Source organism: Polistes fuscatus, unplaced genomic scaffold (genome assembly GCF_010416935.1).
Source record: "Polistes fuscatus isolate 324 unplaced genomic scaffold, CU_Pfus_HIC Scaffold11, whole genome shotgun sequence".
Classification (NCBI taxonomy): domain Eukaryota; kingdom Metazoa; phylum Arthropoda; class Insecta; order Hymenoptera; family Vespidae; genus Polistes; species Polistes fuscatus.
The window spans coordinates 6,318,950-6,333,527 of NW_025113009.1; the positions used below are offsets into that span (position 1 = coordinate 6,318,950).

The following is a 14,578-nucleotide window of genomic DNA, read 5'->3' on the forward strand; positions in this document are numbered from 1 at the left end:
ATATTAATATCGTATATGGAATAACATATTACTGACCTCACTCTTTTCAACCCAGACGATAAGAGCTTGAAAGTATTCCACGTTTATCTTTAGATACCACTATACCTAAGTATATCTGTTATTTTTATTATCTATCGTGTTATCTACAATACAGAATACGAAGTGACATGCTTGTTTCGTTATATATATATATATATATAAAAAAAAAAATGGAAAAGAAATTCACATCATCATCATCATCCTCTCCGATCACTTTTATACTTCGCGTGTCATACGAAGACTGAAAGTTTATTGGATCTCTTTGTCCCTTTCTTTCTCGAATTAAGAAACTGCAGGATTGCTTCTCTCTCTCTCTCTCTCTCTTAGGTCGCGCGTACACGCACTCACATTCGCACTCGCACTCACACTTACACTCGGTTGTACGCGTGTCAGAGGTCGCATACGCTCGGTGTGTCGCGGCAAATGGGTCGATATACGGAGCCGGCCCACAGGGTGGCTCAGGGTTTGCGTGTGGCCCCTAGGAGTGGGGATAGCCAAACTGGCTGTCATTTCCACCCAGTTCTACCCGGTTCGAGTGAGTAAGACAGAGAAATTGAGAGAGATTGAGAGAGAGAGAACACGAGAGGGTGCCACCCCTCTTCTCTCCCACTACTAGAATGATCCACCCCTCTGAAAACTCAAGCTCTCCCTTCTCTGGAAACCCCCGTAACGTGCACACACACGCACATACATACATACATACATACATACATACATACATACATACATACGCGCCCGCGCTCATACGTATATACAAACATATACTCTATCATTATACCAGCCAAGTTCTACCACCACTACCACCATCATCGCCATCACCACCACCTTTCCATTGCTACGGGCAGGCGCGCGATATTATGTTCCTGAAATATTACCGCGAAACGAACAGTCCGATGCACGCTTTGAACGCGTTGCATGGCTTCGCTGAACCTCTTCGCAAGCATTTACGAGTACACTTAAGTACGTATTTACGTATATATGCATGCATGTTTGTAGGTATGTATGTATGTATATATGTATGTATGTGTATGTAGATGGATAGATGGAAGGATAGATGTAGGTATCTACTTCGTGTAGGTATTGTCAATGCTCGAACGCAATATTTTTCATTTGTTTGTAATGAAACTCGTTAGGAAAGCCAATAACTAACGCTCGTTTTTAACTTTTCCTCTAACTTCTGCAATTATTTTCAATAAAATCAATAGTAATTGGAAAATTCTCCAAATTTCTATCCACCAAGTGTCATGTATATCTTGTATTTGTTTCATCGAATTTAGAAAAAGTTGATAATTACGTGTATTTCGTTTTTATATTCAGATTTCCAATATTTTTGGTACGAACAAATGTGTTACTTTTTTGTGACGTTGATTTAAAATTTCTTTTTTTTTTTTTGTTGTTAATCTCACTTCGATAAATATCAAGGATCGTTCTAACAACTCTTCCCGTGAAACTTTTCTATCGTTAAAATGTTGGCAATGAAAGGAACTCTAGATTAATTCTCGTAGACGAAACTTTTAGTTCTCTTCAACTTATATCTAGGGAAATGAAATCGCTTTTCGTTGAAACTCAACGAACGATTTCGTTCTAATCTTTTAGTAAAGAAAGAAAGAGAGAGAGAGAGAGAGAGAGAGAAGTGTACCAAGTCCCTAAATCACATTATTCATTCATAGAGACGGTATTAGCGACATTAATCCATGCCTTTCTACTACCACCATCACCATTGCCATCGCCAACACAATCATCAACAACTTTAACTCGCATACAGTTTTATGTTTTCGTCTGTACGAACCTGATAATAATTTTATCGTAGAAACTGGGTTACGTTCGTTATTTTAGGAGGAGCAAACGATCTCTCAGTGTTCTTAAATATATTCGCTTTCGGTCGTATAAACCTTCGGTGGTCGTTCTTCAGAGATTTTAAATCCTTCACCAGGTAAATCCTAATTCTTTATCCTCGAAATTAACTGTGACTTTGCGATTTCGTATCTGCGAATCATATTGAAACGAATTTGTAATGTTTTTTTTAAAAAGTATAGTTTTCTGATTCATTTGAACGATATAATCGAATGAATTATTAAAGTATTATACGTGCAGTATAAGTACAAGTAGATTACAGACACACACGCACACACACAAGTTTTTAAATATTATTTTAATTATCTACAAATATATAATAACATACTGTAAGTATAAGTACAGCCGAGTAAAAACTTCTTGAGTAATTTTACAAATAAATGACCCTTTATCGAAACTTTTTTAAGCTTGTAATTAGGCTCGTAATTTAACAATCTGGAAAAGAAAAGATTAACCTGAAAAGTTTCTAAATAGCGTAGTTGATATTTTAAAATCATCTAGGAACTTTCAACCCAACTGTTATGCGTTATACAATTATTATTGAAATTTCTCGTTAAATAATATTAATAATCACACGTATGTATGTCTTTCCTCGAACTGTTTCTTTGAAGTCTAGATAAAAGATGATTTGTCTAAAAGAGCACCCCCTAGCTATGCTCAAGAACGAATAATATGTATTTATTTATTTATTTATTTTTGTATTTTGTAAGATTTCATTTTCCACGGCGTAGACACGGTTTATGTTCGCTCATTCAAGATTAATTACATGCGAAAATGGTTGAGTCGTTTTACCGTCGGAGTCTTTGAAACGATCAACGAAATCCGGTTAACCGTCGTATCATGAAAGTTCAAAGGGTGTCGGTGCTGTATTCGGGTTTTGTGGATGGAGTGGAGATGTCTGGGAAAAGAGGTTAAACGTTCTATGTATCGTCGAAGTATATAAAAGTGGAAAAGTTCGTGTAAAAACGTCGACACTTTTTTATTCTTTTATACGATCGAAACTTTGGTCACAGTTTTTTCTTCGTCGTTGATAAACAAAATATGAAGATGAAGATGATCTTGATGATGTGGATTAAGTGGATGAAGACGAATAGATGAAGAAGAAAAAGATGATAAATAATAAATAGATTTTCTTCTCTCCTATCTGCGAGATATAAATAATTTTTTGGAGAGAGAGAGAGCAACGAGAATTGAAGAATTTGGATCATCGTTTGATAATTGATTTCGAATACGAAATGCGACGATTTGAAAAGATCTCTTCGACATTTTTCTGTTCGACGAGTATGAAATATTGAATCATCGATTGGTGTCTGTGTTAAACACCCTTTATGTATAATTACTGTTAATGAACAGTTTACTTATTATTAGGTATACTGGTATAGCCTTTAATTAAATATACTTCATTGAAATATATAAAATAGAATGAGATGGACCGAACGATTAATGATTAACTGATACAATTATCTTATATATAATATATTTAGTGACGCATTTGTTCGTTCGAAGAACTCTCCCAATAAATTCGAGCTCAATTGTTTAACAAATCGAGAAGGCCCGGGATTCGAACCCAGGATCTTTCGCATACCGAAAGAACGCTCTACCACTTGAGCCACGAAGACCTGTTCTTATATATAATAAATTTATGATATTTTTAGAGTATAATACACGGAGACGTTGTTATTATTATGATTGATTTATTTTTTTTTTTTAAATAAATTAACGAAACGACGAGGTATTAATTATTATTGGTAAAATAATCATTTCGTTAATGTATGCTAAAGAGAGTATATTCGAAGTTATTAATAATTCAAATGGAATTTCAAGTAGGTGAATTGGAAAAAAAAGGAAAAAAGGGGCAAAAGAGAGTGAAAGAAAGAAAGAAAGAACGAAAGAAATAGAAGAGAGAGGAATATCATGATGTTTCGTGGGTGGCTAGTGTTTATATTGGAAAACGCGTACTCTTGCGGCGCCGCCAGCGGCGACGACGCCAGGAAGGCGGAGATGAGCGAGAACTTGCTGAGTGGGAGGGAAGTAAGGGGGGAACTGACGGGGGAAGTAAAAGGGGGAAACGAGGAGGAGCACAGCAAAGAGGAAGGCGCGTGTCGGAACCGTCCACCGTAGAGAGTCTCGACCACCTCTCTACTTATACTTCTTCTTATTGTTAGTACCTTTTCTTTTTGCGTCCAACATACACACAGACACACACACACACTAACGTGTTACATTACGTCTCGGTGCGTGAGATTCGTAAAAGAAGAAATGGATGAAAATGAATATGATAAAAATGACGCGTTATTGAAGATGGTGAAAAATTATAGGAAGAAGAAGAAAATTAAAAAGATGAACGGAAAAAATGATAAAGCAAATAAAAGAAAAAGAATAAATGAGAACGTGGTGGTCCTTGCGAGAAGTAGAGGTCGTTCAAGAGACTACTCTTTTGATAGTAGTAGTAGTAATAATAATAATAATAATAATAGTAGTAGTAGTAGTAGTAGTAGTAGTAGTGATGCTGCTGCTGATTCTGCCGCTGTTCTTTAGGAGGAGGAAAAGGCTACTGTCTAAGCGAGGCCATTGTTGTGTCGAGAACTTAATATGCATTTCTCTTTCATAGAAAATCTACCGTACTTTGCGAAATTTCTTTCTTAGATTCCGTTTCTTCTTTTCTCCTCCCCCCTCACACCGCTTCTTCGACTTAAATTTTTCTCTCCACATTTTCTTCGATCGTATTCGTAGATTTTTAAAAATAAATATAAATAGATTTATCGAATCTCTATGTCACGAATTTGCTTGCGATTAACAGTTCTATATAAAGCAAAAATAATCGTCGATCGTCGTGTATATTTAAGAAAACTTTTTTCAAAAGAAAGTTGAAAGAAAAAACAAGACGAAACCCAAATAAAAACTTTGACCATAACTAACTGTAGTCTAAAACTTTAGCCAACATCCTCTTTCAAAGATTTATACGAGCTTGCAAACTTCTATAATATCGGTATAATAATGCAAGCACATTAATACTTAGGTGCATAGCACAGATAAACGTTTTAAGAGTAGTATCACCCATTCTATTCTTTTCCTTCTCTATTCCTCTCTCTCTCTCTTTCTCTCTTCTGACTTTTCTTGCCTATCGTAATTTCGGGGCTTGCCAAAAACGAGATGCATTTTGCGCAGCTGGCAAAAGTATCTTTGGGATTAACTTTACGTACGTACACACATACATACGTATGCATATACATAGAGAGAACGTTGTAGAATTTCGTTTAAAATGCTACCGTGTGTCCTGGAGAGAGGCATACGAGAAAGAAGGGAAGAGAAGAGAAGAAGAAAAGAAAAGAAAAGGGGGAAAAAGAGAGAAGAACGCAAAAAGCCACGAATTCGCCACAGATAACCCGAGATTCTCTCCTACTTACTCGGCTTTCCTGTATCTTCTCTATCCCCCTTTCACCTTCACCCCTTTTATCATCCCGCCATCCTATCCCACTTCCTTCTTCACGCTTCCCCCTAACTTCTACGCGTCGTTTTGCCCTCGGTCTTTCTCTTTCTATTTCTCGTATTCCGGCCGCACCCTTATGTACTTGAATTTACTACGCCATTCACGTTTGCGTCTACATAAATTGTTGCGTCCGACGTACACGTGCGCGCGCGTGCGTACGCTCTGCTACGCCACAGATGAGATACGCTCACGTATACACGAGTAATACATAAAATGCGTACGTATATGTGTATGTGTAGGTATATATATTTTTCTATAGATTCGTATGTCGCGCGTTCGCGGCCAGTCAAACCGCAAAGGGAACACACACGGCAGAGAACGTAGAACGAACCCAGAACGAACCCAGAACGAACGCGTAATGCACGCGTGAGCGAGTATGTCGCGAGCTACACCTACGACTTTCGAGTTGAGTTGAGTTGAGTTGAGTTGAGTTGAGTCGAGTCGAGTCGAGTCGAGTTTTCCAACATTACGTCGAAGCTTCGGTACGTTTATTTGATTTCTCGGAAAAAAAACTTTTCGAATGTAAAATTTTCTAATTCTCGCGCGAGCGCAATAATTTATTCAAATATTCTTCTTTTCATTATGCCAAGGATTGCATACCGATCGTAGTTACGTTTATCAATTTATTACGTAACGTCAGTTGCATTTGAAATAGATTCTAATTCACCATGATTAATAGTAATAATAATACCTAATAATAATATAATACATAATTGTTATATAACGTAAATGATATTTCGTTGAATATTATTATTACTATTTCGATATTTTACAATCAAGTTTGGATCCTGGCTAATTTTGGAATGTATAACGGAATAGAGAGCAAGGTACGAACGAGGTCCTAATTTTTAATTTCCATTGCTTTTGCCGGTGGCAGGATAGCCGTACTTGGACAAGGGACACAGAGGGAGAGAAAGAGAGAGAGGGGTGAAGGGATAGTAGGAACAGGTTTTCAGGTCGGTAGGATGCGAGAGGGGCCCTACGAAGCGTGACTACTTGACGATGTGGCCTGGCCTCTTTTTAAGCTTGGAAAATGGTGAACAGGTGTCCCTAAAAACTCGACGCCTCCAACTTTTCTTACCTCTGTCTCTCTCCTTCTCTCTCTCCCTCCCTCCCTTTTTCTTCCTGTTTCTTATATCTCTTTTCGTTCACTGTCGTGAGAAGAATTACAAACGATCGGTCGCAATCAAGATCGGACATAAAATAATGTTAATTTATTATTTAAGGTACGATTATATATATAAAAATATTATCCTTTAAAAAACGAAAATAGTTTTCTCTCGCTTTCTATCCCCCCCCCTTTCCCATACATAAATGAGTTCACTCGAATAGATGAATTTTAGTCGAGAGCATCTTTTGGTTTGATATTTCGCGTTAATAAAATCTTTATTTAAAATCGAATTCACCGATGGGCTGACACTTTTTCGTAGGAACGTGTTTCTCTCTGGGTCGCGTATAAATATTTCAATATCTCCGAAAATAGTAGGGCACGAGGATACGCGCGGAGGTTGTATCCTAAATACCCAAGGGAAAAATTCCTACGTCGCAAATGATGCGATTACTCGCGGCCCAAAACTTGCGGGGAATTTTAATATTTCGTATTTTCAACGAATAATACGAAAGTGTGTGAGAGAGAGAGATAGAGAGAGAGAGGGGGGGAAGGGAATAGGATGATATATTTGTAATAGTCCTCATTTTTATCGTAAGAAAAGTATCAGAGAAGAGACTTTTTGTGATTTAAATCACTGTGTTATACAGTGATTTTAGATAATAATAATTATTGACTCCCACTCATACTGTTTAATACTATACACGTATTTGTATCGTAGATGTGAATATGTGCGTGTGTATATATTTTACATAACTTAAAGGTAGCGTATATATAGGTGGGTCTTGTAATTATACATTCGTGAACTTATACTTTGTACGTAGAATTAAGCAAAAAGCCGTGAAAAAAAGAGAACCCGGTTCAAGATCGCAGAATATCTAATTATTATAATTTATTCGGTTCGTTTCTCGTAGGTATTACACATACACGATTTCTGACAAATGTCTGCCTACTCGTCGATTGACAGCTTATTGGCGGCTGTTACGCCATGTACTTAAGACAACAGCATCACCTTAGGCTTATATATTATATGTATATATATATATGCATATATATATATACTTACGTATTATATACGATTATACGAAACTACGAGCCACGCATACACGCACAGGATGCACGAAGTTATACGGAACCATTGCACGCGATCATTTCGATCGTAAACCATCGAAATGGTTTGATCTTATTTTTCGTATAATCGATTCGAATGATTGTTGTTACAACGGAAACTGAAAATTACTCATTAAACTTTAATTATTGTTCCAAAATAATTTTCAAAGATTTACAATATAACAGCCTAGAGATTAACTTTCATTAAATTTCTTATATTATATATCGCATAAAAGAAAAAGAAAAAGACAAAAATTTATTATACACGCAGTTTTCTACGACCGCCGTAAAATTAGATCTATTTATCAAACGCTGTATAATGAAATAATACTTTATAAAACTAGGAAATATATTTAGCTTATATTTGATAACGAGGTGGTTTGTTAGTTATAAAGTTTTCACGAGGAAATTGTCAGAATTTATGTGTGACATTGCCGAAAGAGAAAGAGAGAGAGAGACAGAGAAAAAGATAGAGTGAGAGAGATAGAAATACAGTTTAAGAGAGAGAGAAGATTGAGCGTTAGTCGTAACCGTGTAAAGACAGAGTATCAAAGTTGTAGTACATACGTATTTAGCGAGAGATAGAGGGAGAGAAAGGGAAAGGGAAAGAGAAAGAGAAAGAGAAAGAGAAAGAGAAAGAGAAAGAGAGAGAATGAGAGAAGGTACAGGAAGGTTGTAGCTCGCGGATAGGTAGGATCGCTCGAGGTCGTTGGAGGAAGAGCGAGTCGAACATCGTGACGTCGTGACGTCTATGTGTATATATAAGAGACTACATTATGCCTTCCGACCTGTTGCTACCCCTCCTCACCTCGTCGAACATTCGCCCAACCCCCTGTGTACCACCAAATGGAGCGTTCGTGCTCTCTTCGCCTCATTGAAAGCCTCCTATTCTCTCTCTCTACACATACATACATATAACACATATACAAAGTTTCTATACTCTTCTCTTTCTAGAATCACTATTTCCTTCTCGTTTCATCTTACTCCTCCTATCTACGTATCGCATATGGTCTATCCGCCTATTTATCTCTCGTCCCATCTCACTCTCTCTCTCCTTCCTCACTTCAGCTCTTCTTCTCCTAGTAACTTTCACCCTTGTCGTTAGCAATCGTAGTAGTTCCCCCAGGTACGACTAATATAATCCCTTCTCGATCTGACCTTTGACCCTTGCTCGCTTTTTTTTTATTTTTACGAGTCTACTACGAAATCAAACGGGAAAAGTTGATTTCTTCCGAATTTTCTTCGCGTTATTTAATTATTACGTTGGTAATTATTTATTAGAGCGTAAGAATAGATAGATCGTTTGATCAATTGTTATTGCAATCATTAATAGGCTTGTATTTTTTGTTATTTGTTTCGTATAGCCTCGGGAGGGGGTGGTTCGATGTTGGTCCCTCCCGTGGCCCAAGGCGGGACGGGCGATCGTCCCGTTGGTGACGCGAGTGGTAGGGCCCAGCAGTCGTCCGGCCCTGCCGGGACAGCAACCCTATGGCCTCTCGCACCAGCGCAGCCCAATCAAGTTCCAAATCAACAATCTCAAGGAATACCACCCTTGGCTGCTACCCCTGCACCGGCACACAATCAAGGTACATCAAATACTTATATTTTATATTCGATATCGTTTAATCTTTTAATTAGGGATGCTGAGCTTACTCGTCAAGGTACTTTGCACGCGAATGACGTTGCAAGTTAATTGAAATTCAATACTTTTTGTTTTTATTACTGAAAAATATATGTTTGGGTTTCATATTATTTTATAATCGAATAAAACGCATATCGTTATACTTTAATTATTTACTGTTATTACAGAAAATATTAGTTCTTTTGGTAAATGAATTATTCAATTAAAAAGTAAATATTAAATCTACTGGCAGTTAAAGTACACACTAGACTCCCATATACCACGAGTTTTTACAATGCGAATTCTTACAACGCGCTAAGGATATTGCGGCAACCGTTTTCGTGTAACCCGATTTTTTTTCTACAACACGGTACATGATAAAACGCGGGAATTTCCCTCATTTAAAAATTCAATTTACATTAATTGAGCATTACATTGTTGTCTTCATTGCAACAATCTCTGTCTTTTTTCTTTTTTTCGTGTTTTCCGATACCCTCACCTTTTCAAAATATCATGGAATTCGTTCTAATTACAAAACACTCGTACAATTGGAAAATTAAATTGTGAAATGCGAGATTAGAAAATTTATTTACAAGGTACGAAATACAAACTTCGATATTAGTATTGGAAAGTAACGTTTTCTAAGTTGAAAATTTTATTGTATAATATAGTTTTAATTAATATGTAATATCGATAAAATCGCGTTTTTTTTTTAATTTATTTATCTAATATCAAACACGTTTATAAACGTAGCAAAAGTTTCTTAATTATAAAAGTATTAATAAAGTTTTACTGCGTTGTATGAAAGTTATCTAAACGCGTATATCTCGTAGCCGAAATAGCTCAGTTGGGAGAGCGTTAGACTGAAGATCTAAATGTCCCCGGTTCAATCCCGGGTTTCGGCAAATGGTTTTTTTTTTTTTTTTTTTTTTTTTTTCTTCTATTTTACAATATCCAACCATTATACTTCACGAATAATATTATTTTATAAATTTTTAAATTATTTTATAAATAATTTATACGTGTCGATAATCGTGACAGCTAAACCGAGTCAAGAAATGGACGAAATTTATTCGATGATTTATTTTATAACTTTAGCAATGATGATATAATATAAATCGTAAAATCAATTCCGTTCAATTTTCTTATTTTACCGACTGTCGTAATTACCTGCGCGTATATCTGAAATCGATCGAATCTTGCGAGGAAGGAGAAGATGTAAACGAGTTTATGCGAATATATGTCTCATTCGCGGAACCGCATTAAAATCTCGTTGTGCACATTTATATTACGATGCATCATGCGTTATAATCGCGTGCCTCACGCGATACCTACCTGACGCAAGTGTAAATGTAAAAGTCTCTACTGTAACTTGAGGCAATCGTAATACATTTCATTAAACCAGCAATATCATCGGTACTTTCTTTTAAAGTCGTTCCGATCTTAAACATGAAATATTTCTACAATGGGGCCTACATACGTCAAATCATTGCATTGTTATTCACCGTATACACGTGATTAGGATTAAATATACACCGGATATTGCAACGCTTTACAAAGAGCATGCGCAAACAAGGTTTCCGTGTTTGGTATAAACAGATTAATAAATTCAAAGTTACAAGCGAAAGGAAAGGATTGTTCAAACTGAAAGAAAGATATTTCAAACTCGCGTTGCTTGTTCTTTAATCAAAAGAAGCTTAGAATCTCTAATTGAAAATATCTAAATTTTTTTTACTTGATAAAACTTGCGTTATAGAAGATCAACGTATTCAAATTATATCGAACTACAATTCTTTCAATAATTCTCAACTTTCGTTTTATAATCTTGTTCGTGAACGGAAATGCATGTTTAATAAATTACAACCATTCTCTTGGCAATATGAAAAATGTAAGAAGAAGTTGATTCGTCAATGAAATATGAATAACACGTGTATCGTATATTTGCGAAATGTTTTCGGTTGGTTAGACGATTGTTTGTACGATGTAAAACTGATGACGCAGACGACGACGATGTAGACGACTATTATTATTATTATTATTATTATTATTATTATTATTACTATTATTTTTATTAATGTTTCAGGTGTGAGCCGTTACGGGTTATACTCGTTATTTCCCGGGGGTGGCGGAGGTAGTTACGTCGCGGCCACTCCCGCCACCCCAGGGCCACCCACCCCCGCGCGCGCTTATCACGCAACAACGCATAAGGGTAAGTTTATAAAAACTTTCACCTTCTTTTAGTCTCGTTCTCGTCTCATCATCTCTTAAACAACTCGTCGACAACGTCGACTTTCTCTCTCTTTTTTTATCTTTCTTTCAATCTCTCTGTCTTTGTCTACATCTATCTCTTACTCTTTCCATTCCCAACTCACCCACTCCCCCCTCCCCCACCCCACCCTCCCAACACAAATGTTCGCTTGTCTCCATTTCTCATTCTATACTTCGCCTCCACGCTTCTCCCGTCGTTCAGATTAGATTTATTCGTTCCCGGAAAATCTGTGACAGACTGCGAACGTTTCTCTCTTTCAAGTGCATACGTCTTGCAAATCACCGGACGAAATAGCATCGTCCATTAACTTTTATACCTAGGATCGGGTCTTATCCCACTCTCTCTCTCTCTCTTTCTCTTTCTCTTTTTCTTTCTTTCTTTCTGCTTTTAATTCAGTTCTATTTTGTTTTATTTTATTCTATTCCTATTTTACCTTGACCATTGCTATTTTGTTCTCTCAAATGAATATGATTTTTCACATTAGACTTTTTATTTCTTTTTTTTATTACGAATTAAAATACTTATTCGTTGTACACCTCTATGTACTTATAAACCTGTTTGCATCGACAGATCGTTTTGAAAAAAAAAAAGAAAAAAAAGAAAAGGAGGTAAAAAAATTTTCATCGATTTACCACGACTACAATGTTTGATACGCAGATGATTTCGATTATTTTCGTATAATAACGATCACGATACGATCGAGACGATAAGAATATAGAATTAATTTCGGTTTTTCGTATGGAAATATTGTAACGTTAAAGCTTGACAAATATTTTCCAACATATTTTTCTCAAGAAAAAAAAGAAAAAACAAAACCTCGTGTGAATAAATTTGATTACACATTTTCGACATAGTTAGTTTTTCATGTAAAGTTAGTTTACGTTCGGTTGTAACACCAGTTACAGGACACCTTGTACATGTCCGAATATATGTACATGTCCAGGTAATTTGAATTCGGTACTTTGGAAGCACGTGCGTATGGGTAAACACGCGATCGTTTATAATTGGCATCGCTGAGATGTAATCTAAATGAAATAATACGCACTTCGCGACATCGATTGTATATTACGTTTTGTGCGCCACCTGCTGCAGCTGCTTTCGAAAAAATTGGAAATATTTGTACATTGCCGTCGTGCTGTAAGTAACTCTTTCCAACTCGCGAAATTGTGCCAACAATAAGGAATCTCTCGTGGTGATTTAACATTAAGATATCGTAAGAAGTTACTATCGTAAGAAACGAAAGGAGTATTTTGTCGAACGGAAAAGGAAAAAATAAAAAACTTCTTAGAATTTCTCTTTGCAAAAGATCGAGATATCGATTAGGAAATAATACTTCTCCTTCTCGCTTAATCGATTTAAATCATAAATAATACATCTAGCGGAGGTATACAATTTCAACGTGAATTTCTACCTCCTTCATTTTTCTTCTTCTTCTTCTCTGTTTCTTTGCTATTTTTGTAGTTTTTTCTTTGTTTTTTTCTCTAATGTTTTTTTTTTATTTATCCACATCCACGCACCCATTGTGTAAATACGGAGATCATTTTAACGAAACGTTATTATTACTACCGTCCATTTTATGCAAGTTATTTCAAACGTACGGAGCCCACTCTCGCATCATCATTTAAGAGCGTCGAAAGGCCAAGTTATTCTAGAGGAGGTCAGTTCGTCTGGATATTTCGGGATTTTTAGGTTTTATGTAGGCGTTTCTAAAACGTTAGGCGGGTGGTAATGGCCGAGATCGAAATACTAAAGTCATTAAGAATGAACATTTCAAAGGAAAATTGTGCATCAAGATTTTCGCGTACTTTTCTTCTCGAAATTTCATTCAACCAACATTCCTACATTCTCGAGATCTTACAAATTGAACGATCAGAATTTGTAATATGCTTCTCCATTCGAAACAAACTCCACAAAATACGGTAGAAGAAAATTATATTCCATTTTTTGTTGTTTTGTTTAATTTTGACAATTATACAAAATAAGAACTAAAAAATTAAAGAACGACTTTTGAAGACCCTACTACAATCACATACACAAATAGGCGCGCACCCCCGTACCTTCTTGGCTACTTTTTTCTTTTTTTCTTCTTCTTCTTTTTTTTTCCTCCCCCATTCCTCTCCGATCTGTCCTTTCACGTGGGCCCAGTCGCGAGCAAAGGGCACAAAGGCGCAATTATGCAATTAAAGCGGTGAACTAGGGGACGGGGGTCGGTCTTCCCCGCGTGTTGTGTATGCGAGAGTAAGAAAGAGATAGATAGAAAAATAAAGAGAGAGAGAGAGAGAGAGAAAATGCTTTCGGTCAAATAGAATTTTTTCTCGGCTTGCATTAATTTGAGTGTCCCGTCTTCTCTCCTGTTCTCGGTTGCCTCGTGTTCAGGTATATGCCCCGTTTACCTCTCGTTTCCTCTCGTTTCCTCTCTCCCTCTTAACGACCTTATTGTCCAAGGTGTAATCCTAAACGCCGCACCGCTCGCGAGGACCACGTTCGAGGTACTGACGCTGAAAAAGAGGATTTGCGTTGAGGTAGGAAAGAGAGAAACAAAAGCACCACCACCACAACCATCACCGGAATAACAAGAAAAAGAAGAAGACGCTATTTTTCTTTATTTTTTTTTTTTTAAGAGAGAAAGAGAGAGAGAGAGAGAAAATCGATTTATCCACCCACGAGAAAGTCGAGGAAATTTTTTCCCCTGTTTTACTCAAACTCTTTTACTCTCTTTGTATAAAATCGAATCTACTTGAACGAGATTTCAATTATATCCTCAACTAAATGTAGATAAATTGTTAGTATTAGTTAATAAGTAAGAGAGTGTATTGATGCAACTGCATAAATGTGCAACTCACATTTTTCTTAGAAGAATTCTTTTCTATCTGTCAAAAGGTACAAAGTTACAGACCGAGGACTTAGTTGTTTGATAAGTCATGTATTGTTGTTAATATTATAATTATTAATATTAGTTTAGAGAATTTGAGCTTGCCGTGAGAAATTTCCTCGGCTTTTCTTTCACGATTTACACGCTCGAATGCTTACCGAAATGATTTTGGCGTTACACGGACACAAAATCGATTTTAATGAATAACTATATGT

General features: G+C 36.4%; 1 protein-coding gene and 1 non-coding gene across 2 annotated transcripts in view; both read left to right on the forward strand.

Moving 5' to 3' along the window:
- LOC122526434 overlaps positions 1-14,578 on the forward strand; it is a 101,093-nt gene that overhangs the window by 60,490 nt on the left and 26,025 nt on the right. Inside the window, exons 2-3 of the mRNA XM_043649834.1 lie at positions 8,966-9,187; positions 11,306-11,431. Of these exons, the coding sequence (XP_043505769.1) occupies positions 8,986-9,187; positions 11,306-11,431 (328 nt within the window). The 5' untranslated portion in view covers positions 8,966-8,985. The remainder of the gene's footprint in view (positions 1-8,965; positions 9,188-11,305; positions 11,432-14,578) is intronic.
- Positions 10,055-10,127, forward strand: Trnaf-gaa. The gene has a single exon. It is a non-coding gene; the product is annotated as a tRNA-Phe (tRNA).